The sequence below is a fragment of the Musa acuminata genome, chromosome BXJ2-2 (assembly GCF_036884655.1).
Source record: "Musa acuminata AAA Group cultivar baxijiao chromosome BXJ2-2, Cavendish_Baxijiao_AAA, whole genome shotgun sequence".
Lineage (NCBI taxonomy): Eukaryota > Viridiplantae > Streptophyta > Magnoliopsida > Zingiberales > Musaceae > Musa > Musa acuminata.
Genome location: NC_088339.1, coordinates 14,779,355 through 14,805,322, shown reverse-complemented (window position 1 = coordinate 14,805,322; position 25,968 = coordinate 14,779,355). Strand labels below are relative to the sequence as shown.

The following is a 25,968-nucleotide window of genomic DNA, read 5'->3' as shown; positions in this document are numbered from 1 at the left end:
TGAATACTGGAAATTTTAGGTACTTAAATTTAGGCTCTGGGAAAGGAATTCTATGGAGAAAATTGGGAAAGTGCAAGTGGAAACTTATATTGATGCAGCATGGGTTGGGCCTGTCACATGCCAAAGATCCCTAGTGGATATTGTACTTTCGTTGGAGGCAATCTTATTATATGTTGAAGCAAGAAGTAATATGTAGTTGCCAGATCAAGTGCTGAGGCAGAATTCAAAAAAATGGCTCAAGGTATATATGAGTTGAGCAGGATATGATTGATTCTTTCAAATTTGGGGATAAAACTGGAAAGGCCTAAGTTGCACTTGACAACAATAGACCTGCTCTTAATCTAGTCCACCATAACCAAATTAAACAAGTGGAAATAGATCAATACTTCACTAAAGAAAAAATGAAAAGTGGAGAGATTTGCACTCCTTATGTTACTCCAATCGACTTGCAGATTTTCCCACTAAAGGGTTGCTAAGCTCTACTTTCCAATTTATTCTAGGCAAGCTGGGATGGAGAACATCTTTCAACCAGTTTGAGGGAGAGGATTGATATTGTTTCCTTATTTTTTGGATTCTAATTTTAGCTATTTGCTTATTGTATGATATTCTAATTTTATCTCTTTCCTTAGTAATGAGTTGCTAGATATCAAACCTCCTAGAATATTGACTATACAATCTTAGTAGTTTCCTAGAATAGCTCTCAGAGGCTTGTAGATATACCCAAGGTGTAATTCCTACTGGTCAGCAAAAAAACTTATTTTATTCCCTACTCTTTATCCACATCTTTTCTTCATTCTTTCTCCACAAGTTTCTAAATAGTGGTTCCAAGCCAGCATGACCTAAGCATTATTAGGATTGTTTACTTCTTACAAAGTCATTAATAATAGAATTAAAATTCTTGCTTCGAAGACCTAAACAGTGCCTTGCAACATACAGTGGCTCAGAAAACATCCTTTAAAATTGAACTACTAGATAACAAGGTGCAGCAATGTTCATGTTAGCCTCTAGTCCATGGCCCATGAAGATAATGCTTGTCAGACATATTGAAGTTATCACACCAATGCTCTCTCTCAAATCTTAAATGATTCAAGAAACACAGAAAAAAATAGAAGCATTTAGTTGGACTTACCTAGCGGTTAAACTATCTATTTCAATAATCTCCTATAATCTTGTATTTTGAAATTTAATTTTAAAACTAAATCAATAACCCCATCAAACCATAACTTCATTTGAACTGCTTATTAATTTAATGTTCCTAACAAACAAGCCTCAAGTGTATATCATACAGATTGGACCCACTAACAAGTGAAAAAATGCCCTACCTATGGTTACTAGGACTTCAGCTAATGAATATTCCTCCTGGATCAACAACTGAATCTTCCTAAGTATAAAAATAGGATCTAGAACCAAGGTTCTCCCTGTCACCAACTAGTATGAAATGAGCAATACATACCATGGACAGGTATGTGGACCACCCTCATTTAAAGTAGTCCAATCCAAGTATCCAACCATTAGAATATTTTAAGAAAAACTTAAAGTGTGTGGTTCATGGATCACCATTTTGGTTCCGGACCACCCTCATTTTGGGTAGTTCGGTCTGACCATTAGAAAGATTATAAAAAAACTTAGTGTTTGATTCAAGGATCATCATTTTGGATATTGTACTCATTTTGATGATTTGGTTGGACCAATATTACCAGTTGATATCGATGTATAGATACATGATACACTAATATGTACCAGTGTTTCAAAGAAGAAGAAAAAGGAGAAGAGGAAGGGGCGGTGGAGGAAGAGGAAGGAGGAAGGAAGATGTGAAAGGAAGAGGAGTGAAGAAGAGGAGATGGTTGAGGAAGAGGAAGGAAGAAGAGTAAGGAAGAAGAGGAGGTGGTGGAGAAAGAGGAGGAAGGAGAGGATGCGTTGGAGGAAGAGGAAGAAAAGAGAAGGCATACCTATCCATGGAGCCCGGTGAGCGATAAACGAGGCGTATCGCCTCGCTCTCCAATTTGAGCAAAGAGGGCTCACATTCTACAAGGTGACATACGCTCGCATTCGAGAGACGAGTGTTAGGATCGGAGCGGCACTAAGAGGGGGGGGTGAATTAGTGCAGCGGATTAAAACGTTGATTTCGACAAATTTTTCGTACGATAAGAACGGAACTTGAAAAGTTTAACTTGAAAGCGTATTCTTAAAGTTGCGCAGCAAGGGTAATAAGGAACTAAAGCAGTAAGAAGATTTGCAGTAATGTAAATGACAATAATGAAATGCAAACCAGAGATTACGCCGATTTAGAGTGGTTCGGTCAAATGACCTACATCCACTTGCGAGGCCCCTCTTCGATGAGGCTCCCACCTTCCACTAGCAAATCTCTTGAAAGGGAAGGGTAAATACCCCTCTTACAACTCTTTACAAGCGGTTCACTCTCTTACAAATTTTTAGCAAGAATGAAGGAGGTGAACACTAGCAAAATGAAAACAAGATTAGCTAGGACTTTTCTAATGCCTTTCTCTCAAACACTTGCTGCTCAAAAAGTTGTTCTCTCAGCTGAGATTTGAGGGGTATTTATAGGCCTCAAGAGGATTCAAATTTGGGCTTCAAAATTTGAATTCTCTTTGGGTTCCCGCTGCTGGAGGTGCCACCGCCCAGCCAAGCGGTGCCACCGCCCAGCGCTCGGGTGCTGGGCGGTGCCACCGCCCAGCCAGGAGGTGTCACCGCCCAGCTCTTGGGTGCTGGGCGGTGCCACCGCCTAGCCCAAGCGGTGCCACCGCCTAGGCTAAATCAGCTCACTGGTTGGGCTCCAAACTTGGCCCAAACCAGTCCGAACTCGGGTCCAATTGGCCCCTACTTGGGTTATAGGATTAACACCTAATCCTAACCCTAATTAACATGCTAACTACGAATTTAAAGACATTTTCTAAGCTATTACAAAGTCCGTAAGTCAAGACTTCTTCCGGCGAGCTTCTGGCGAACTTCCGGCGGTCTTCCGATAAACTCTCGGAAACCATTCTGCGGACTCCCGGCAAGCTCCTAGACTTCACGATTTGATCTTGGCGAGTTCCGATGAGCTTCTTCGGCAAGCTCTGATCTTTCTCGGCGAGCTCCGCGAACTTCCAACAAACCTTCCGGCGAGCTTCCGAAAAACCCTTCGGCAAGCTCCCTACTCATTCTCGGTTAGTTCTGGCAGCATTCCCGACGAACCTTCGGACTTCCGTCGAACTCTCGAACTCCCAACGAATCCTTCGCGCTTGACTCCGGCACTTTGTTTTGCTTTATGTCTTTGTCGTTATCGTAGTTAATCCTGCACACACAAGCAAACACTCTACTCCGATCTAGACAATTATTATAACGAAAATTGACATTCTGTTGCCCGGCACGTCATTGGTTGGCGCTTCATCCGATTCTTCGGTGCATCGTCCTTTCTTGCGGCTTGTTGCCCAATCGGCGGTTGACCTCCACAACCCCGATATCCTTGGCGCAATTTCGCTCTCCTTGGCCCGATGCCCGACGCCCGAAGCCTTCTGCCATCCAATATCCTGACGTGATCTCCTCCGACGCAACGTCAATTCCTCCTGCGTTAATTGTCTAATCCTGATCGAGTAGACCTGTATCACTCAAAATGTAGTCAAACATTTAAACACAATCAATTAGTTTCATCATCAAAATCCGAGATTTAACAATCTCCCCCTTTTTGATGATGACAACTAATTGATGACTAACGGAGTTAACCTTAACTCCCCGGAGTTTAACTAAACTCCCTCTATCAATATGCCATTGATAGAACACTTGAATTATCCCAAATCCAAGTAACATTCATCACATGTTATGAAAAACATTTAAACTATAATGCAAATATATAAAATATTTAATTCAATGCATGAAGTCATCAATATACTTCTCCCCCTATGTCATCAACAAAAAGGAGAAGTAGCTCTAGCTATTTTAAAAGATATGCAAGTTTTTGCAACATAAAGCTAGATTTTCATCACAACATATAAGGACAAAAGTATAGCAAGATTCTTAAGTTCAATCATGGCAATTCAACACTTGCTTCTTGTGCACGACTGCACTTTGCTTTTCTTTGCAATGTGCATGATAGTATTTCTTTGTAATATTCAAAATAGCAAATTGTACATCATGCTAGCTAGCATATTAAAGATGTTCAAGACAGTAAGTTTTTCTTCTCTTTTGAGAAGTGTTATTTTTGCTTCCTTTACAAAGTGCAAGCTAGCAAAGTATTTAAAAAAGTGAGCAAGTTTTGTAACATACAAGCTAGTAAAAATTTCAAAAGCAAATACAAGATAGCTTTCTTGTTGAAGTGTGTAAGCTATCGATTCTTACTTCCTATTGCAATGTGCAGGTTGCAAGTCTTGCTTCTTGAAATGGGCAAGATAATGATGTTCAAGAAGACAACTTTTGCTTCTTGAAATAAGCAAGTTAGCAATCTTTGCTACTTAAGATAGGCAAGCAAGCAATCAAGTTTTTGCATCTTCTTGACTTGTGCAAGCAAGCTATCTCCCCCTTTGTCATTGTCAAAAAGAAGGGAAGACCCATTACATCAATTATGACAAAGGTAAGTATCAATCTTAATTGTGCATCATCATATTTTCAAATTAGAATATGCACATTTTCAAAAACCTTATATTCATTCATGCATGATATTGAATAAATCGATTAACATTATAAGGATATCATACATGATACTAAAATTTTTAACTATTTGTCAACATTTTGATCATGATACCAAATATTCATCATTTAGAGTATTCATGATACAAAACATTAAATCAATATTTATAATACATCATTTTAGCGACAACTCATAGTATTTTAAATCATGATTTACATCATATGTAATACATCACATCATAATTAGAAGGCACAAGTATTGCATATATCATTGCAAATCATAAATGTTTCATATCATGATGGTATCAATTTGTCAAATTATATCCTACCAAAAACTTATCCCCATTTGTATTTCATGCATAATTTCACTTCATCACATTAGGAGTATCAAGAGGAATTAATTGGGTGATGATATTAATATTTCACGAATACATGAAATTGTATAACAAATCATATCATAAGTGTTTCATACATTCATATCATCACATGAAGGAATATAAACAAAAATTAGTGATGAGATCTTACTTCATGAATACAATAAAATTCATATAGCATATCATGGTTTATTAGAATTAGTCTTCCTTTTGGTGAATAGCAAAAAGAGTGGTAGGAGAGCAAGATCTCAATTCATGCATATCAAATATTCAATCATCAAAATCATGAACCATCTAGAAAATTCTCCTCTTTAAATATTCAAAGAGAGAATCATGATGAACATTCTTGGTTTACATAAAGTTTCAATACATAATTGTCAAGATTATGAATACTAAAAGATTATGAAACATTTCGACAAATCTCCTTTTAAATAGAAAAGAAAATGTTGATTCATAAAGGATTTCATGTTATGAATTTCAAGAGATCAAGATCATGATTTCAATAAAAAATTATTCAAATTTAAATCATCAAAATCATTATCAAAATCCAAGAGATTCACAAAGATGATACAAATGGATTCATCAAAATCAATAAGATTGAGCAAAATAATTTTCAAGAATGTTATCCTCTTTTCGAATATTTCAAAACATATGATTTTGTTTCATTTATACCAAATAAAAACATTTATCATGTTTAAAACCGAAAGAGTAAGATTTATTACAACAAAAATCAATAAGGTACTTTCATTATGGTAAAAATCAATGATCCATAAATCGTAAAAGATTCATCATCCATAATTTCGAAATTTATTAAGCATGATCATTAAGCATAACACTAAAACATGGTTTCAAAATGTTTAATATTTTCATGCATATCAAATATTTTCAAATTCGAACATGCAAAATTTCAAAACTATATCTTCCATTTTTCATACATAACTCAATCATCATTATGAGCATATTGTACATGATATTCAAGTCATAAATTATCAAGATGTCAAGTAGAGTAGGTTAATTTGAATGTATCATTTTTAGTGAATACCAAGAAGAATCACATCATGAAAGAATTTTGATTCATGGAAAAATTTCATGTATCGAATATCGAGAAATCAAGATGAAAATATATATGTAAAAATATTACAAGTTGTATTCAAGAGAAAAATCATCATTTGTTTTCAACTCATTCAATTTTGTCAAATCAATATCATGATTTTGATATAACTCATTTCTAATTCAAATCATCAAACCAAAATCATTTTCAAGGGTTTCATATAAATCAACAAGATAGAGAAAAATAATTTTCAAGAACAATGCTTTTCTCTTTTTAGTTATTTAAATTCATGTCATTTATGCTAGATAAAAATGTGCATCAACATTTAGGATCGAAAAATGAATTTTATCATAAAAACCATCAAGACCAATAAATCATAAAAATCATCATGTATAACTTTACAATCTCATGCATAAAATCATCAAATCATAGCATCAAAACTTTCAATGGTTTCATTACAACATCAAGTAAGGTTTTATTGAACATAATTTTGAATGATTCTTATAGATATTTAAAATTTCTTTAGTTTTACTTTATATGATTGACTTTATATTAGCATGCTTTAAATTTTTGTTCTTATGTCAAAACTATACATCATGTTTGAAAACCAAAGATAAGGTTCATAAAAAATCATCAAGCCTTCCATTCAAAAGTCATGCATCGTCATTGAAAATCAATATGGAAATCGTCAAAATACAAATTCTTGCTTCTCAAGCACATATATAAGATTAATCTTACTAGGTGTATAAGCATTAGATTTATATTTAACATTTTACTGCATTAACATAACACATGCAATTTTCAAGAAAATTAATCCTAAACTAAATTAAAAATAACTCAAGAAAGTATTATGTAATTTCGAAATAAATTAGTGGGATTTTGATTACCTCATTGTTGTTAGAGGGTGAGGCATAGTTTGCCACCTCGTCTTTCTTGATTTTCTCCTCGTCTTCGGAAGAGCTCAATTCATCCCAACTTTTGTTCTTCTTGCGTTCAAAGCAAATAGTTCCATTCTTTTTGCTTTTCAATTTTTGTTTCATTTGTAGTTTAAGTTCACCATCACTTGAGCTTATGCTCGAGTGGTCTTCATGTGTTCTATGTCCCAAATCCTTCCTATCATTTGGAAGGTTGTTCTCGAGTTTCTTTTTTGTCACATTGTTCATTTCGTAGGTCATTAGAGACCCAATAAGTTCTTCGAGAGGGAATGTTTTAAGGTCCTTGGCCTCTTGAATGGCCGTAACTTTTGGATCCCAACTTTTTGGAAGGGATCTTAAGATTTTAGTGACTAGTTCAAAATTAGAAAAACTTTTACCAAGAGTTTTGAGTCCATTGATGACATCCGTGAACCGGGTGTACATGTCTCCGATGGACTCACTTGGTTTTATCCGGAAAAGTTCGTAAGAATGCACAAGAATATTGATTTTGGACTCTTTCACTCGGCTAGTGCCTTCATGAGTGACCTCTAGAGTTCTCCAAATATCAAAAGCCGAGTCACACATCGAAATGCGATTAAATTCATTTTTGTCAAGTGCACAATATAAGGCATTCATAGCCTTTGCATTTAGAGAAAACATCTTCTTCTCCAAATCATTCCAATGGTTCATTGGAAGAGAAGAAATTTCAAATCCATTTTCGACTATGTGCCATAAATTCAAATCCAAAGAAAGTAAGAAAACTCTCATTCGAGTTTTCCAATAAGTGTAGTCCGTCCCATTGAAAAAGGGAGGACAAATGAGAGAGTGACCCTCTTGAAAGCCGTAAAGAGCCATTTCTATTTGGGTGTTAAACCAAGGTAGAAAAACGTGGCTCTGATACCAATTGTTAGGATCGGAGCGGCACTAAGAGGGGGGGGTGAATTAGTGCAGCGGATTAAAACGTTGATTTCGACAAATTTTTCGTACGATAAGAACGGAACTTGAAAAGTTTAACTTGAAAGCGTATTCTTAAAGTTGCGCAGCAAGGGTAATAAGGAACTAAAGCAGTAAGAAGATTTGCAGTAATGTAAATGACAATAATGAAATGCAAACCAGAGATTACGCCGATTTAGAGTGGTTCGGTCAAATGACCTACATCCACTTGCGAGGCCCCTCTTCGATGAGGCTCCCACCTTCCACTAGCAAATCTCTTGAAAGGGAAGGGTAAATACCCCTCTTACAACTCTTTACAAGCGGTTCACTCTCTTACAAATTTTTAGCAAGAATGAAGGAGGTGAACACTAGCAAAATGAAAACAAGATTAGCTAGGACTTTTCTAATGCCTTTCTCTCAAACACTTGCTGCTCAAAAAGTTGTTCTCTCAGCTGAGATTTGAGGGGTATTTATAGGCCTCAAGAGGATTCAAATTTGGGCTTCAAAATTTGAATTCTCTTTGGGTTCCCGCTGCTGGAGGTGCCACCGCCCAGCCAAGCGGTGCCACCGCCCAGCGCTCGGGTGCTGGGCGGTGCCACCGCCCAGCTAGGAGGTGTCACCGCCCAGCTCTTGGGTGCTGGGCGGTGCCACCGCCTAGCCCAAGCGGTGCCACCGCCTAGGCTAAATCAGCTCACTGGTTGGGCTCCAAACTTGGCCCAAACCAGTCCGAACTCGGGTCCAATTGGCCCCTACTTGGGTTATAGGATTAACACCTAATCCTAACCCTAATTAACATGCTAACTACGAATTTAAAGACATTTTCTAAGCTATTACAAAGTCCGTAAGTCAAGACTTCTTCCGGCGAGCTTCTGGCGAACTTCCGGCGGTCTTCCGATAAACTCTCGGAAACCATTCTGCGGACTCCCGGCAAGCTCCTAGACTTCACGATTTGATCTTGGCGAGTTCCGATGAGCTTCTTCGGCAAGCTCTGATCTTTCTCGGCGAGCTCCGCGAACTTCCAACAAACCTTCCGGCGAGCTTCCGAAAAACCCTTCGGCAAGCTCCCTACTCATTCTCGGTTAGTTCTGGCAGCATTCCCGACGAACCTTCGGACTTCCGTCGAACTCTCGAACTCCCAACGAATCCTTCGCGCTTGACTCCGGCACTTTGTTTTGCTTTATGTCTTTGTCGTTATCGTAGTTAATCCTGCACACACAAGCAAACACTCTACTCCGATCTAGACAATTATTATAACGAAAATTGACATTCTGTTGCCCGGCACGTCATTGGTTGGCGCTTCATCCGATTCTTCGGTGCATCGTCCTTTCTTGCGGCTTGTTGCCCAATCGGCGGTTGACCTCCACAACCCCGATATCCTTGGCGCAATTTCGCTCTCCTTGGCCCGATGCCCGACGCCCGAAGCCTTCTGCCATCCAATATCCTGACGTGATCTCCTCCGACGCAACGTCAATTCCTCCTGCGTTAATTGTCTAATCCTGATCGAGTAGACCTGTATCACTCAAAATGTAGTCAAACATTTAAACACAATCAATTAGTTTCATCATCAAAATCCGAGATTTAACAATCTCCCCCTTTTTGATGATGACAACTAATTGATGACTAACGGAGTTAACCTTAACTCCCCGGAGTTTAACTAAACTCCCTCTATCAATATGCCATTGATAGAACACTTGAATTATCCCAAATCCAAGTAACATTCATCACATGTTATGAAAAACATTTAAACTATAATGCAAATATATAAAATATTTAATTCAATGCATGAAGTCATCAATATACTTCTCCCCCTATGTCATCAACAAAAAGGAGAAGTAGCTCTAGCTATTTTAAAAGATATGCAAGTTTTTGCAACATAAAGCTAGATTTTCATCACAACATATAAGGACAAAAGTATAGCAAGATTCTTAAGTTCAATCATGGCAATTCAACACTTGCTTCTTGTGCACGACTGCACTTTGCTTTTCTTTGCAATGTGCATGATAGTATTTCTTTGTAATATTCAAAATAGCAAATTGTACATCATGCTAGCTAGCATATTAAAGATGTTCAAGACAGTAAGTTTTTCTTCTCTTTTGAGAAGTGTTATTTTTGCTTCCTTTACAAAGTGCAAGCTAGCAAAGTATTTAAAAAAGTGAGCAAGTTTTGTAACATACAAGCTAGTAAAAATTTCAAAAGCAAATACAAGATAGCTTTCTTGTTGAAGTGTGTAAGCTATCGATTCTTACTTCCTATTGCAATGTGCAGGTTGCAAGTCTTGCTTCTTGAAATGGGCAAGATAATGATGTTCAAGAAGACAACTTTTGCTTCTTGAAATAAGCAAGTTAGCAATCTTTGCTACTTAAGATAGGCAAGCAAGCAATCAAGTTTTTGCATCTTCTTGACTTGTGCAAGCAAGCTATCTCCCCCTTTGTCATTGTCAAAAAGAAGGGAAGACCCATTACATCAATTATGACAAAGGTAAGTATCAATCTTAATTGTGCATCATCATATTTTCAAATTAGAATATGCACATTTTCAAAAACCTTATATTCATTCATGCATGATATTGAATAAATCGATTAACATTATAAGGATATCATACATGATACTAAAATTTTTAACTATTTGTCAACATTTTGATCATGATACCAAATATTCATCATTTAGAGTATTCATGATACAAAACATTAAATCAATATTTATAATACATCATTTTAGCGACAACTCATAGTATTTTAAATCATGATTTACATCATATGTAATACATCACATCATAATTAGAAGGCACAAGTATTGCATATATCATTGCAAATCATAAATGTTTCATATCATGATGGTATCAATTTGTCAAATTATATCCTACCAAAAACTTATCCCCATTTGTATTTCATGCATAATTTCACTTCATCACATTAGGAGTATCAAGAGGAATTAATTGGGTGATGATATTAATATTTCACGAATACATGAAATTGTATAACAAATCATATCATAAGTGTTTCATACATTCATATCATCACATGAAGGAATATAAACAAAAATTAGTGATGAGATCTTACTTCATGAATACAATAAAATTCATATAGCATATCATGGTTTATTAGAATTAGTCTTCCTTTTGGTGAATAGCAAAAAGAGTGGTAGGAGAGCAAGATCTCAATTCATGCATATCAAATATTCAATCATCAAAATCATGAACCATCTAGAAAATTCTCCTCTTTAAATATTCAAAGAGAGAATCATGATGAACATTCTTGGTTTACATAAAGTTTCAATACATAATTGTCAAGATTATGAATACTAAAAGATTATGAAACATTTCGACAAATCTCCTTTTAAATAGAAAAGAAAATGTTGATTCATAAAGGATTTCATGTTATGAATTTCAAGAGATCAAGATCATGATTTCAATAAAAAATTATTCAAATTTAAATCATCAAAATCATTATCAAAATCCAAGAGATTCACAAAGATGATACAAATGGATTCATCAAAATCAATAAGATTGAGCAAAATAATTTTCAAGAATGTTATCCTCTTTTCGAATATTTCAAAACATATGATTTTGTTTCATTTATACCAAATAAAAACATTTATCATGTTTAAAACCGAAAGAGTAAGATTTATTACAACAAAAATCAATAAGGTACTTTCATTATGGTAAAAATCAATGATCCATAAATCGTAAAAGATTCATCATCCATAATTTCGAAATTTATTAAGCATGATCATTAAGCATAACACTAAAACATGGTTTCAAAATGTTTAATATTTTCATGCATATCAAATATTTTCAAATTCGAACATGCAAAATTTCAAAACTATATCTTCCATTTTTCATACATAACTCAATCATCATTATGAGCATATTGTACATGATATTCAAGTCATAAATTATCAAGATGTCAAGTAGAGTAGGTTAATTTGAATGTATCATTTTTAGTGAATACCAAGAAGAATCACATCATGAAAGAATTTTGATTCATGGAAAAATTTCATGTATCGAATATCGAGAAATCAAGATGAAAATATATATGTAAAAATATTACAAGTTGTATTCAAGAGAAAAATCATCATTTGTTTTCAACTCATTCAATTTTGTCAAATCAATATCATGATTTTGATATAACTCATTTCTAATTCAAATCATCAAACCAAAATCATTTTCAAGGGTTTCATATAAATCAACAAGATAGAGAAAAATAATTTTCAAGAACAATGCTTTTCTCTTTTTAGTTATTTAAATTCATGTCATTTATGCTAGATAAAAATGTGCATCAACATTTAGGATCGAAAAATGAATTTTATCATAAAAACCATCAAGACCAATAAATCATAAAAATCATCATGTATAACTTTACAATCTCATGCATAAAATCATCAAATCATAGCATCAAAACTTTCAATGGTTTCATTACAACATCAAGTAAGGTTTTATTGAACATAATTTTGAATGATTCTTATAGATATTTAAAATTTCTTTAGTTTTACTTTATATGATTGACTTTATATTAGCATGCTTTAAATTTTTGTTCTTATGTCAAAACTATACATCATGTTTGAAAACCAAAGATAAGGTTCATAAAAAATCATCAAGCCTTCCATTCAAAAGTCATGCATCGTCATTGAAAATCAATATGGAAATCGTCAAAATACAAATTCTTGCTTCTCAAGCACATATATAAGATTAATCTTACTAGGTGTATAAGCATTAGATTTATATTTAACATTTTACTGCATTAACATAACACATGCAATTTTCAAGAAAATTAATCCTAAACTAAATTAAAAATAACTCAAGAAAGTATTATGTAATTTCGAAATAAATTAGTGGGATTTTGATTACCTCATTGTTGTTAGAGGGTGAGGCATAGTTTGCCACCTCGTCTTTCTTGATTTTCTCCTCGTCTTCGGAAGAGCTCAATTCATCCCAACTTTTGTTCTTCTTGCGTTCAAAGCAAATAGTTCCATTCTTTTTGCTTTTCAATTTTTGTTTCATTTGTAGTTTAAGTTCACCATCACTTGAGCTTATGCTCGAGTGGTCTTCATGTGTTCTATGTCCCAAATCCTTCCTATCATTTGGAAGGTTGTTCTCGAGTTTCTTTTTTGTCACATTGTTCATTTCGTAGGTCATTAGAGACCCAATAAGTTCTTCGAGAGGGAATGTTTTAAGGTCCTTGGCCTCTTGAATGGCCGTAACTTTTGGATCCCAACTTTTTGGAAGGGATCTTAAGATTTTAGTGACTAGTTCAAAATTAGAAAAACTTTTACCAAGAGTTTTGAGTCCATTGATGACATCCGTGAACCGGGTGTACATGTCTCCGATGGACTCACTTGGTTTTATCCGGAAAAGTTCGTAAGAATGCACAAGAATATTGATTTTGGACTCTTTCACTCGGCTAGTGCCTTCATGAGTGACCTCTAGAGTTCTCCAAATATCAAAAGCCGAGTCACACATCGAAATGCGATTAAATTCATTTTTGTCAAGTGCACAATATAAGGCATTCATAGCCTTTGCATTTAGAGAAAACATCTTCTTCTCCAAATCATTCCAATGGTTCATTGGAAGAGAAGAAATTTCAAATCCATTTTCGACTATGTGCCATAAATTCAAATCCAAAGAAAGTAAGAAAACTCTCATTCGAGTTTTCCAATAAGTGTAGTCCGTCCCATTGAAAAAGGGAGGACAAATGAGAGAGTGACCCTCTTGAAAGCCGTAAAGAGCCATTTCTATTTGGGTGTTAAACCAAGGTAGAAAAACGTGGCTCTGATACCAATTGTTAGGATCGGAGCGGCACTAAGAGGGGGGGGTGAATTAGTGCAGCGGATTAAAACGTTGATTTCGACAAATTTTTCGTACGATAAGAACGGAACTTGAAAAGTTTAACTTGAAAGCGTATTCTTAAAGTTGCGCAGCAAGGGTAATAAGGAACTAAAGCAGTAAGAAGATTTGCAGTAATGTAAATGACAATAATGAAATGCAAACCAGAGATTACGCCGATTTAGAGTGGTTCGGTCAAATGACCTACATCCACTTGCGAGGCCCCTCTTCGATGAGGCTCCCACCTTCCACTAGCAAATCTCTTGAAAGGGAAGGGTAAATACCCCTCTTACAACTCTTTACAAGCGGTTCACTCTCTTACAAATTTTTAGCAAGAATGAAGGAGGTGAACACTAGCAAAATGAAAACAAGATTAGCTAGGACTTTTCTAATGCCTTTCTCTCAAACACTTGCTGCTCAAAAAGTTGTTCTCTCAGCTGAGATTTGAGGGGTATTTATAGGCCTCAAGAGGATTCAAATTTGGGCTTCAAAATTTGAATTCTCTTTGGGTTCCCGCTGCTGGAGGTGCCACCGCCCAGCCAAGCGGTGCCACCGCCCAGCGCTCGGGTGCTGGGCGGTGCCACCGCCCAGCCAGGAGGTGTCACCGCCCAGCTCTTGGGTGCTGGGCGGTGCCACCGCCTAGGCTAAATCAGCTCACTGGTTGGGCTCCAAACTTGGCCCAAACCAGTCCGAACTCGGGTCCAATTGGCCCCTACTTGGGTTATAGGATTAACACCTAATCCTAACCCTAATTAACATGCTAACTACGAATTTAAAGACATTTTCTAAGCTATTACAAAGTCCGTAAGTCAAGACTTCTTCCGGCGAGCTTCTGGCGAACTTCCGGCGGTCTTCCGATAAACTCTCGGAAACCATTCTGCGGACTCCCGGCAAGCTCCTAGACTTCACGATTTGATCTTGGCGAGTTCCGATGAGCTTCTTCGGCAAGCTCTGATCTTTCTCGGCGAGCTCCGCGAACTTCCAACAAACCTTCCGGCGAGCTTCCGAAAAACCCTTCGGCAAGCTCCCTACTCATTCTCGGTTAGTTCTGGCAGCATTCCCGACGAACCTTCGGACTTCCGTCGAACTCTCGAACTCCCAACGAATCCTTCGCGCTTGACTCCGGCACTTTGTTTTGCTTTATGTCTTTGTCGTTATCGTAGTTAATCCTGCACACACAAGCAAACACTCTACTCCGATCTAGACAATTATTATAACGAAAATTGACATTCTGTTGCCCGACACGTCATTGGTTGGCGCTTCATCCGATTCTTCGGTGCATCGTCCTTTCTTGCGGCTTGTTGCCCAATCGGCGGTTGACCTCCACAACCCCGATATCCTTGGCGCAATTTCGCTCTCCTTGGCCCGATGCCCGACGCCCGAAGCCTTCTGCCATCCAATATCCTGACGTGATCTCCTCCGACGCAACGTCAATTCCTCCTGCGTTAATTGTCTAATCCTGATCGAGTAGACCTGTATCACTCAAAATGTAGTCAAACATTTAAACACAATCAATTAGTTTCATCATCAAAATCCGAGATTTAACAAAGAGGGCTCACGTTAAAAATGTTTAAATGGGATAGGGAAAATACATTTTAATGGGTCGGAGCAAATCACCCAAAATGGGGGTACTCGCATGCCAATTCACACCCAGACCGATATCATTGCTCGTTTGAAACACAATCCTTGGTTTGAATAGGGCTCACGAATGTGAGTCCTCTTCTCCGTATGTGGGGAGCATAGAATCACTCCTAAGCCACTATTGTTCGATGCCTCTTACCTACTCATCGCTGTCGCTCACCACTCCATATACCTCCCTGGTACACTTCCTTCTTCTCCTCCTCTTCCTCCTCTATCACTTCCTCATCTTATTCTTCCACGTCATCCTCCATCGCCTTCTCTTCTCCCTTCCTCTTTCTTCCTCCTCTCCTCCACCACCTCCTCTTCCTCCTTCCTCTTCCTTCCTCCTCCGCCTTCCTGCCTCCTCTTCCTCCGCCACTCCTTCCTCTTCTCCTTCTTCCTACTCAAGACATTGATACGCACTGATGTACCGATTTGTTCAGGTCCAACCAACGATGGGTCCAGTACATGAAACGACCTTGTCTTGAACCACATTCTTTAATATATTTATGAATGACAACTAATCCTGATAAGTAAAAGATAGGTTTTCATTTCTTTTGTATTAGATATACTGTATGTTCAGGTCATTATGATCACTTGCATGATCATATCTTTGTCCAAAGTTGAGATCAATTAGATGGTGTAATGATGGCAGCCATTGTGTCATAACTGATGCAAAAGCTATATTTTTTATTAAACAGAATTATCATATCATAAGTTCCAACAGAACAGATCATAATAGTTCCAAGTGATTGCTGCTATCTAGTTGCACATAAATTTTTGCACTCCATATGTGATACAGATCAGATCATAATACTTGCATGATCATCTCTTCGTCCCTTAAGCTTTCATCAACATGATAAACTATCTACATTCATTTTATGTGATACCGCAAAAAATCCTATTGTAATGAGTTATAATCCACAAGGGTAAAATCTGAACTTGTAACAGATTTTAGCCACAAGACAAAATAAAAATTGAATAAGTCTTCAAAGTTGAGTGCAATTACATGGAGTAATGATGGCAGCCATTATGTCATAACTGATGCAAAAGCTATATTTTTTATTAAACAGAATTATCATATCACAAGTTCCAACAGATCAGATCATAATACTTCCAAGTGATTGCTGTTATCTGGTTGCACATAAATCTTTTTACTCCATATGATCAATATTTTATGGTATCGTTAATAGCCTGTGGCTAGCCCCAGGTATATTTGTCTATCTGTGTCACCCAATTTTTTAAGAAAAAATAAATGAAGGATAACAGTCCTTACAAGAACATGATAGAACCGGTTGATCTCAATTCCAGCAAAAAAGTTAGAATAATCATCCCTGGAAGACTTTATAGTACTACAGGATCCACAAAATACAACTGAACCACAACTGAAACAACAGTGGATATGTATCACAAAACACCAAAGTATAATGTAAGCAAAAAACAGCCTTGAAACAACTAATATTATGAATTGTGATCCACAGGAAAAGGTGTTTGACTATAATTGGATATGGATGTAAATGCTTAGATTCATTGGTAACAAATATATCTGTTCCATTTTACAGATTAAGAGTAAAAATTTTCACTTATATAACAAGAGAAATTGTCCGAAACAATTGTTTCATGCTAATCCTTTTTAGCTCAAATTTTGAACTTCTCTATATGAAGAATTTCACAGAAATACTTAAGGGACCACTGAAGGTACAATTTTTGCTGAAGAAGCAAAATGCCCACACCAAATCATCGAACATGACAAAGAATGGAGAGTAAACTTGCCATGGATGAAGTGGGGAACTGCATTCTTCCCAAAAAGCCCAATTGGTGTGTATTAGAACCTATATATCAACAAGTGACAACCGAATCTTGTCTACATGTTCCATTTTCAAGAGATTCTTAAATCCAAAAACAAGTTGCTCAAATGATTCATGTATTAGATGAATGTATATGATGTGTTGCAAGAATGACTAGTTAATAGACCAATATAAAGAGTGCCCTAGTGCACAAGACTCCTATCGATATGTGGTCTGGAGAGGTCCTTGTACACAGCCTTCTCCTTCCAACCAAAGATACCAGTTCCAGAAAAAGCAAATAGAACAATGTAATGGATTATGACAAAAATGCTTAATTGTTATCATTGCTATTTATCAATATAGAAGTATTCATCACAATCAAGCAGACAAGAATTCCCTGTTCTTCAATAACTAATGGAGAAAGTTCAATAATATATCATGCTCAACATACAGATGGAAAAACCACTGTCTACAAAAACACAAACAAAGGGTGATACTAAGCAAAGTTCAAAAGGATATTCGAATGAACTCAAACTAGCAATAGAGAAAAGGAAATATTAGTTGTTGCAATTATAACTCACTCACTCTAGGGAATCCAGCAATCAAGGATATGGGAACCCATCCTTGCTCATCCATGTTCTGCCGCAAATAAACATCTTTACACAAATTATTAGAGCTGAAAAAAGCAAAATAAAATGTTGTCACTTAAGCAAGCCTTGAATTATGTTAAAATAATCACTAAATTGTGAACCAGATATTTGCCTGAAATAGTAATCTATCTGATTCAACAAACTTGCACGCTGTGGATTGATTGCTGGGACAAACATTGCAGGAGGAATTGACGGATGAGGAACAAAGGGCACAACCCCGGGAGGTGGCTGAGTGGCAACATAAAAGATAGGAGAAGGCATATCTGAAGGCAAATTAAGAACATTGCCAATACAAATGAAACATACCAGCAGTAGAACAAAAATACTTCAGATTATCCATTGAAACCATGGAACTCACCAGGATATAGCATGGGGTTCCCAAAAGGTTGGACTTGCAGAGGAAGGCTGAGGAGTGGGGCTGCCACAGGCGGCACAGGTAACCGGAGGTGGGGCCGGGCACCCTGTTGCTGAATGTGGACATCTCTGCCACCAGCATTCCTATGATATCCATCATAGCGCTTGCCAGAGTTGTTCTGGTGAGACCCAGCACCACCACCATTGTTCAACTTCCGATTGCGACCATAGCCTCTATGGTGATCGCCACTACCATGGGCCTGTGATCCCAACCCACCTCCCCTGGAACCATGGTCCCAATTGGTGGTGTTCTTGGTAGTTTGGTCCAGAGGTGAGAGTTCCATGGGAGCCTGCTTATCCAGGTTCCTCTTAGGCATAGGTCCTGAAGTCGGTGGTGGTGAGAGCAACGGCATCCCACCATCGGCGGATATACCACTGCTACCACCGCCACTGCTGCCGCTACGTTTCATTGATTTCTGGCGTTCAGGTGTCACATAGTTTAGGGTTGAAGTTGGACTTGGGTTTGGCTCAGGTGAAGAATTTGAAACAAGAAGCCCCTAGGTGACAATACAGAATCATAACCAAAGATTAACTAGAATAGCATTCAAGGTTTAAATCATTACATATAGATCTTTTCAATCAAAAAGTTATCGGATTCTTTTTTACCAAATCTGGAAATCTCACCGAGGGCACAGGGACTGGTCCATCTGAAAGGATTCTCAAAGCATCGGAAGGCTGAGATTTGGAAGCGGCCTTGGCGGATTCCGCGAGGGCGGGCCAGGAGGCGGCACCACCCATCACGGCAGCGCCCTTGTGGATCGAGCCATTGGGTGGCCGCTTCCAGACCGGTTTCTTCACTCCGGCGGTGGCTTCCGATGTCGACGATGCAACCACGTCCTCCGGCGGCGGCTTCTGGGGGAATCGATCGGAGGACACGGCGGAGGGGATCACCGCGGCCGGCGGCGGGAGCGGCGTGAAGGTTGGGGAAGGCGGGACGGTGGCAGAAGCCTCAGGATCACCGCCAACGACGTGAGTCCAGGGGTGGCGGGCGGCGCGTGGGGAAAGGGCGCCAGACGAGGGATCGGAGCCGGCGGCGTTGGTGGAGGGGAAGGAGGCCATGAGCTAGGGTTACCGCGATCGAGGTAGCTTCGGCGATCGGACTCAGGAGGGCAAGGAGACGGGATCGGGTCGTCTTCGTTCCAAAGATTCCACGGAGTACCCGAAGAAAGAGAGGGATTCTCCTTTGCACGGAGTCCTGCGTGCATCTCCCCTTCTCTGTTTGAGATCACATTATATAGGTGAGCGCTTTCTTCGAAAAAGTCCCTGACATTTTATTGTTTTGGGTAAAACGTTCTCATGTTGGGTTTTTGTCGAACATTTTTTTTTCTCCCTACTTTACCGTTTTAGTTATATATATATATTTGACTGCTTCATTTTCTCGCTCAAACAGTGGCCAATTGACGACCAGCTCACATAAATCCATTTAGTTTTGTACTGACTTTTTCGTTCCGTTCAGAAAGGGTTCAAGGTTTATGGTTATCAAATTAATGAATATAATATATCTTACTGGATTTGAGATGTGATTTTTTTTTTTTTTGCTTGATTTCGAGATAAAAGAAATCTACTTGACTTTCTCGTCCTTATTTCTCCTTTCTTTTTTTATTCTTGTCCTCGTTTTTTTTTTTCTCTCTCTCTCCTTTTGCTAAGCAGAAATCATATTTCTCATGTAAGTATATGAGAAATTATATATATATATATATATATATATATATATACACCTCCTTGTGGTTGCTCCTTTGTTAAGATGTATAAAATAATGTAGAGTTTTGATGAATATAGTAACATTACAAATGTTCTTTGGTTGACTTGTGCAGTAAATTACTGTTTTATTAGTCCTTGAATATGATTTATTGATTTCAAAGTGAAAAAAAATTTGACTTGCACTACGCTAATCACTTTTTTTTGTTTTATAAAATATAATATAAAATGATTAAAATGGTATGTTATATTTGATGTCTAATGTAATTAAAACTGTAATGTATATTTTTTTTATTAAAGATTATATCTTTGTCGTTGTTATTATGTTCTAATGATGTCATTGTTGAGACGATCCTCTTTCTAAAGAAGAGGATTGAACTCCAATGATCTCATTATAGGGATGATCATTATTGCATTTTAATGATCTCATTGTTATTATTGAACTATAACAGGGATGATCTCATAGTGAAAAATTAATTTGTCCTCTTCCTGAAGAATTTTTTGGGTCATTGATGATATCGATAATCATACTTTAGGTAAAACATTAAGGTTATGTGAAAGTGAAGTGTCAGGTAGCTCACATGATAATAATCAAAGCCTAGATTTGAATAATTCGATGAAGATGATAAAAGTGGTGGTGTTTGAAAATGAATAGGATGAAGAAAGAATAAGAGGTTGAAGATGAAATTGATCATGATATTCGTACTTAATTTGATGTCATTAGTGAGTGAATTATTTTAAGGGAGGATATGTATGATAATAATATTAAAGGAATGTTGATTGAATATAGTAGCCTAATATCATGATTCCTTATGTTGAAAATGATGAAGTTGCCTCAAAAGGATTTTTTTCATTTGTCATATATAAATCATACATAAGGTTTTTTAATGATATTAATTTATAATAAGTAGTCTAATATTGATATTTAAGGATATCTAATCCAATGTGAACTTTCTACAGGTACTTCAAGATATGGAGAATTTTCAAAAACATTAAAAGAGTCTATATTATGCAAAAAAAATTGAGATCAAACATATTGTAACTATAAGCTATAAGATAAAAATCTGATGTATAGTTTCTAGTTAAGATGGATGATAGCAGCTTGTGATGGAATTGAAAGTTTTAGAATTATAATGTTTTCTAAAAAGTACTATTGTAATTTACTAAGATTAAATAATAATCATAAAGAATACAGCACAACTTTCATTGTAGAGCAAAGTAAAGATCAAGTCTTGGCCAATGTGATTATTGTGGATATTCGAAAAACAATTAGAGTAATTGTATCTTACATAAAAGCTTATGCAAGAGATTATATTTAGCGAAGTTTATAGTGACATTTTACATGTTGGACTGACAGTCCATAGGTTCAACCCATAGTAGGCTTTAATAACCCATGACTTATCTTCTCTCCTAATTTAACCCTAAATCAAATTACGGGGTGTGGTGGCTGTGATTTTTTAGGGGGAAAAACTATTGCAACGAGACAGATTTTGTAGCAACTATGTGATTTCGAAAATTAAGAGAAAATGGTAGAAAACAGGAGAAAGAAACGGAAGAAAATAAGGACAACGTAGAGAAACTATTTTCAATCATCTAGACAGTATTCTCATCTTAAGTTAGATCAGATCTACAGTAGATTCTTGTTGTGATTACTTGGAGAGAATTTAAATATTGTGCACAGTGACATGATCCTTGTATCACAATTATTCTCTTATGATTGTTGCTAGAGTTTTGGCCAAAAGATCGAGATTTGTATATTCATTATTCTTATAATGGATTATCTCTAGTTTGCCCCGTGGTTTTTACCCTTCATGTTGGAGGGATTTTTCATATAAATCTTGGTATTTTATTTGATTGTGATTCCATTTAATTCCGCTGCGTGTTATGGTCTGTTAGTATTTATTCATATAAAAAAACATATTTCTCTTTATATCCCATCATTACGATATAATTCTATTTCTAACATAATTAAAGATTGAGGACTAAGTGACTCATGTTCAAATCGTAATGACATTAAAAAATTATTTTCAATTTTTAGGCTTTTAAAGCATATCTTAAAAGTTTTAAGAGATATATGCAATCTATTTTTTATATTGATATTGTGCTTTGATGATGGCAACAACTGTTGATAGTACTAATAAATTATTTTTAATTATATTTTTATGTTTGAGATTAAAAGAAGGAATTCATAGAAGTGGTTCTTCCTTTAATTGTGAAAACCATTATAAGTGGTTGTAGCCTATGAATTCTTTCAATTACGAAGGAGATCTTTTATAAGCAAATTGTGATTATTGCATAATTTATCATTATAAAAATCTTATGATTGATATATAAGATCGAGATAGTACAAAGCTAGTTAGGCTACTACTAAACCTAATACTTTATATAAGCTCGCTCGATGACGACTAGCTTATATACTTTATATTGAAAATTTTCTTCGATATTAGAACTTGAGAAGGAGAAATTGACGACGGTATACTTTCTTAGTCATCAATATACTATGCTTGCAACAAATAAATTGAAAAATATGAATTCATTATTAAAGGATGATTGTAGCTTGCTTATTAGTTAAATGATTGAAATAGGAATAAGGAACATTGTTGAATGGTTCCACATCCATCATCAAATAATCAATGGAATAAAATCTACTTTAAAAACTAGGTAAGTCGAAGGAGAAAAGATAATATTATTAAATTTTTTCTCACACCCATAATGAATTAGAAATGCAAATATCATCTTACACAATTATGGTAGATATAAAGAGAAAAAGTTGTTCATTCTATAGTTTTGATATTTATGAAATTCATGCTGTCATGCCACTACCACTATTATATATATATACAAGTTAATCCATATTTATTTTCTAAAGAATATTATATAATTAAAAATTACAAGAAGACCTACAATGATAAAAGTAAATAGTATTAGTACATAGAAAGATTATCATGTTGCATTATATTTGAGAAGTATAATGCATATTAAAGAACAACAAAATGAAGGATTAATTTTGTACACAATGGTAAGATTAAAAGAAAGTGTTCAATAAGCCAACAATATGAACATAATCATTGTACATGTAAATTTCCACCTGTATAAGAATGGGCAATCGTATATTTATATATTTGATTTTATATTTCAACCTATAATTTTGAAACACTATATTATCACAATATATTTTAAAACCCTATATTTGCAGATAGGATTTTATATACACAACATGTGTTATATTCATGCAAGAAACCTTATAAACAATAACTTGTTGTAAACACTACTGTAACTGATGGTGCAATTATCTTCTCCAAAAACATTGTATGGGATTATTTATATGGTACTTTGCAATTATTGGTTGTAAAATAAACTTTAATTTGACAGAATCATTAATTTGCCACAATTTGGGCCTTATAAGTGCTGAAATTACTGAAAAAGGTAAAATTAAAGCTTTAAAATAGAAACAATAGTTATTTAGGTTTTTAAAAATTATTTTCAAGGTATCCTAAAATTTTGATAATTTTTTAAAGTAATTTCGCCCGAGTTACACTATTTTTGAACGAAAGTGCCTTATTTTTAAGCAAGCCCAAAAAATAAGATAACTAAGTGTCCCAAAATATTTTTTATTAAAATGGTATGAATCCTTCTATGATAATATAGAACTGATTTTGTGGCTAAATTTGATATGGAATCAACTAATTTGGTAAAACAAGAGAAAATTATAAAATTTTATCCTTTTAAGGGCTAAATTTACTGAACATAGGTCATTTAAAGCCTAAAAATTAAAAAGAAATTATTTATGGTTTCACAAGTAATTTCAAATGTGTCCTAAAATTTTATCAGAATTTCAAAATAATTACATCTGAGTTACATTATTTTTTAACAAGGTTATGCTATTTTTGAATGGGACTCCAAAAATAGTATAGTTATGTTTAAAAATAGTGTATTTGGCCAAATATTGGAAAAATTAGATAATGTCAACCAATTGTCTAAACATGGGTCATTTAAAGGGCAAAAAGAAAAAAAAAGAGGGGAAAATGGTTCATTAGTGCTTCATTACACATTTCCAAAAGGTTCATGTACTTCAACAAAATTTGTCCATAAATGGAAAAGGGGAAATTTTAGACTTTTAAGGACTGATTTATCTGAAAATAGGTAATTTATAATCCTAAAATTAAAAAAATGCCAATTTAGGGCTTTACAAGACATTTTCTAGTGCCCTAAAAATTTGACATACTCTTGAAACATTGAATCTGAGTTACATAATCTTTGAATAAGTCCCAAAAATAGTCTAATCTCATTCAAAACCAGTATAAATAAGGGTCCAAAAGTTATCTTTTTTGTCAATACTTAAGGATCGCTTCTCTAATAATATACAATTGAATTTGCAGTCAAATTTGATATAGTTTCATCCTAATTTGGTCGCAAATAAAAAATTTGAAATATTTCAATCACTTATGGTTGAATTTTATGAAAATAGATATTTTTAACCTCTAAAAACAGAAGAAGTAGTCATTTTGGGCTTCATAAGTCATTGCCAAAGTTTTCTAAAAATTTCACATATTTTATACACAATTAGACTTGAGTTAGTTTGTCTTTGAATGAGATCATACTATTTTTTAATATGACTAAAAACTGTGTTATTAAAAAAAATGTAACTTAGGGTTAAAAAAAAATTCCTTTTGTCAAAAGGAATTTGTTGTTAAATTTGATATTACTGCATCCTAATTTGACCATAAATGGAAATTTAAAATATTTCAGCCACTTAATAACTGAATTTACTAAAATATGTTATTCAAAGTTCAAAAATAGGAAAATTAGTTATTTATGGCTTCACAAGTGATGGAGAACCATCTAGATTTACAAAAGATTTCAGAAGAGTTTATTTAAGGCAAAGAAATAGCAAAAGGATTTCAGAAGAGCTTATTCAAGAGAAAAAATTAGTAAAAAATTATCAATTAATTGATATAGAAACTTTAAGAATTGTGTGAAAAATTAAAGAGACTTTTATTTTTCTATGTGTCAACCTTTGGACTCTACTTTTGTATTAAGTATACTATTTTATTTCTTAATTATGATAAATTTTTTATAGCTATTTATATCTCATATAAATCATATTTTGGGTTTCTAAAAGAAAAAAGTTTCTTACAAAGTTACTCTTGAGAATCATTATCATCATTTATTATACTAAGACTCCTGAGATTATCAATGGATGAAACAATTCAAATTGGGTTAAAAAGAATTATATCTTCTCTCTTATAGTCTCTTACCCTTCTCTCTAATCTTACTCCTCTCTCTCTCTCTACTTCTATTATTATTATTGAATCTCATAAACTTGCCTTGTACTCCATTATGTCTCAAATAATAGTAAAAGTTTCAATCAATAGCTATGTAGCTCACATATCCTTGCTTCTCTAACGTCAATCTCTACCGTAGAGTTAGATTGTGCAGTGTCTATATTTATGAAATTATTGAACCACTTAGCTCTCGATTCCTAGTAATTTTTGAAAACTTCATAAATATTTTTTTTTAAAAATTATATATTTTATTATATCTTGATTCTCATTGCTTCTTCTTCCCAACTTTTTCTTATTTATCATCCTCTCTTTCCCATTTAACTATAGTACTATTGAACTAAATAACCTTAGAAGTTGTTCCCCAAAGCGCCATTACCTAATGCATTATAGTATTTAACAATATCATTATCAAAATATAATTTATTGATAGTATTAAAATCAAGAGGTTGATGGGTCAGTTAGGTGACATGATAATTCTCTATACTCTATAGTTTCAAATTAAAGAATTTTGCTTACTTCCTAAGTTCCACTTTGAACAAATCCTATGTCTACTTATAGGGCACCTATTCACAACCATGCTTCAACAATTCATAATAACCAAACTTTTGACCCCAATGATGAATTCTTAGGATTTACTAAAAATCTACAAACTCGAATAATGGACCTAGAAGATAAGATTTCCCCAACAATACGAGGAAATATCTCTATTCTGTTGAGAAAAATCCTCTATTCTGTTGAGGGAAATCATTTCTCCTAATTTGTATAAATAGGAGAGGGAACATGTTAATGTATCGAAGC

At 35.2% G+C, this 25,968-nt stretch overlaps 1 protein-coding gene across 1 annotated transcript in view; it reads right to left on the bottom strand.

The window, feature by feature from the left end:
• The window catches only part of LOC135605149 (la-related protein 1B-like), a 35,179-nt gene extending 15,798 nt beyond the window's left edge, over positions 1-19,381 (bottom strand). The window contains exons 1-4 of the mRNA XM_065094900.1: positions 18,794-19,381; positions 18,132-18,684; positions 17,886-18,036; positions 17,709-17,799 (exon numbers count right to left, since the gene is read on the bottom strand). Of these exons, the coding sequence (XP_064950972.1) occupies positions 17,709-17,799; positions 17,886-18,036; positions 18,132-18,684; positions 18,794-19,246 (1,248 nt within the window). The 5' untranslated portion in view covers positions 19,247-19,381. The remainder of the gene's footprint in view (positions 1-17,708; positions 17,800-17,885; positions 18,037-18,131; positions 18,685-18,793) is intronic.
• Positions 19,382-25,968: the final 6,587 nt, after the last annotated feature.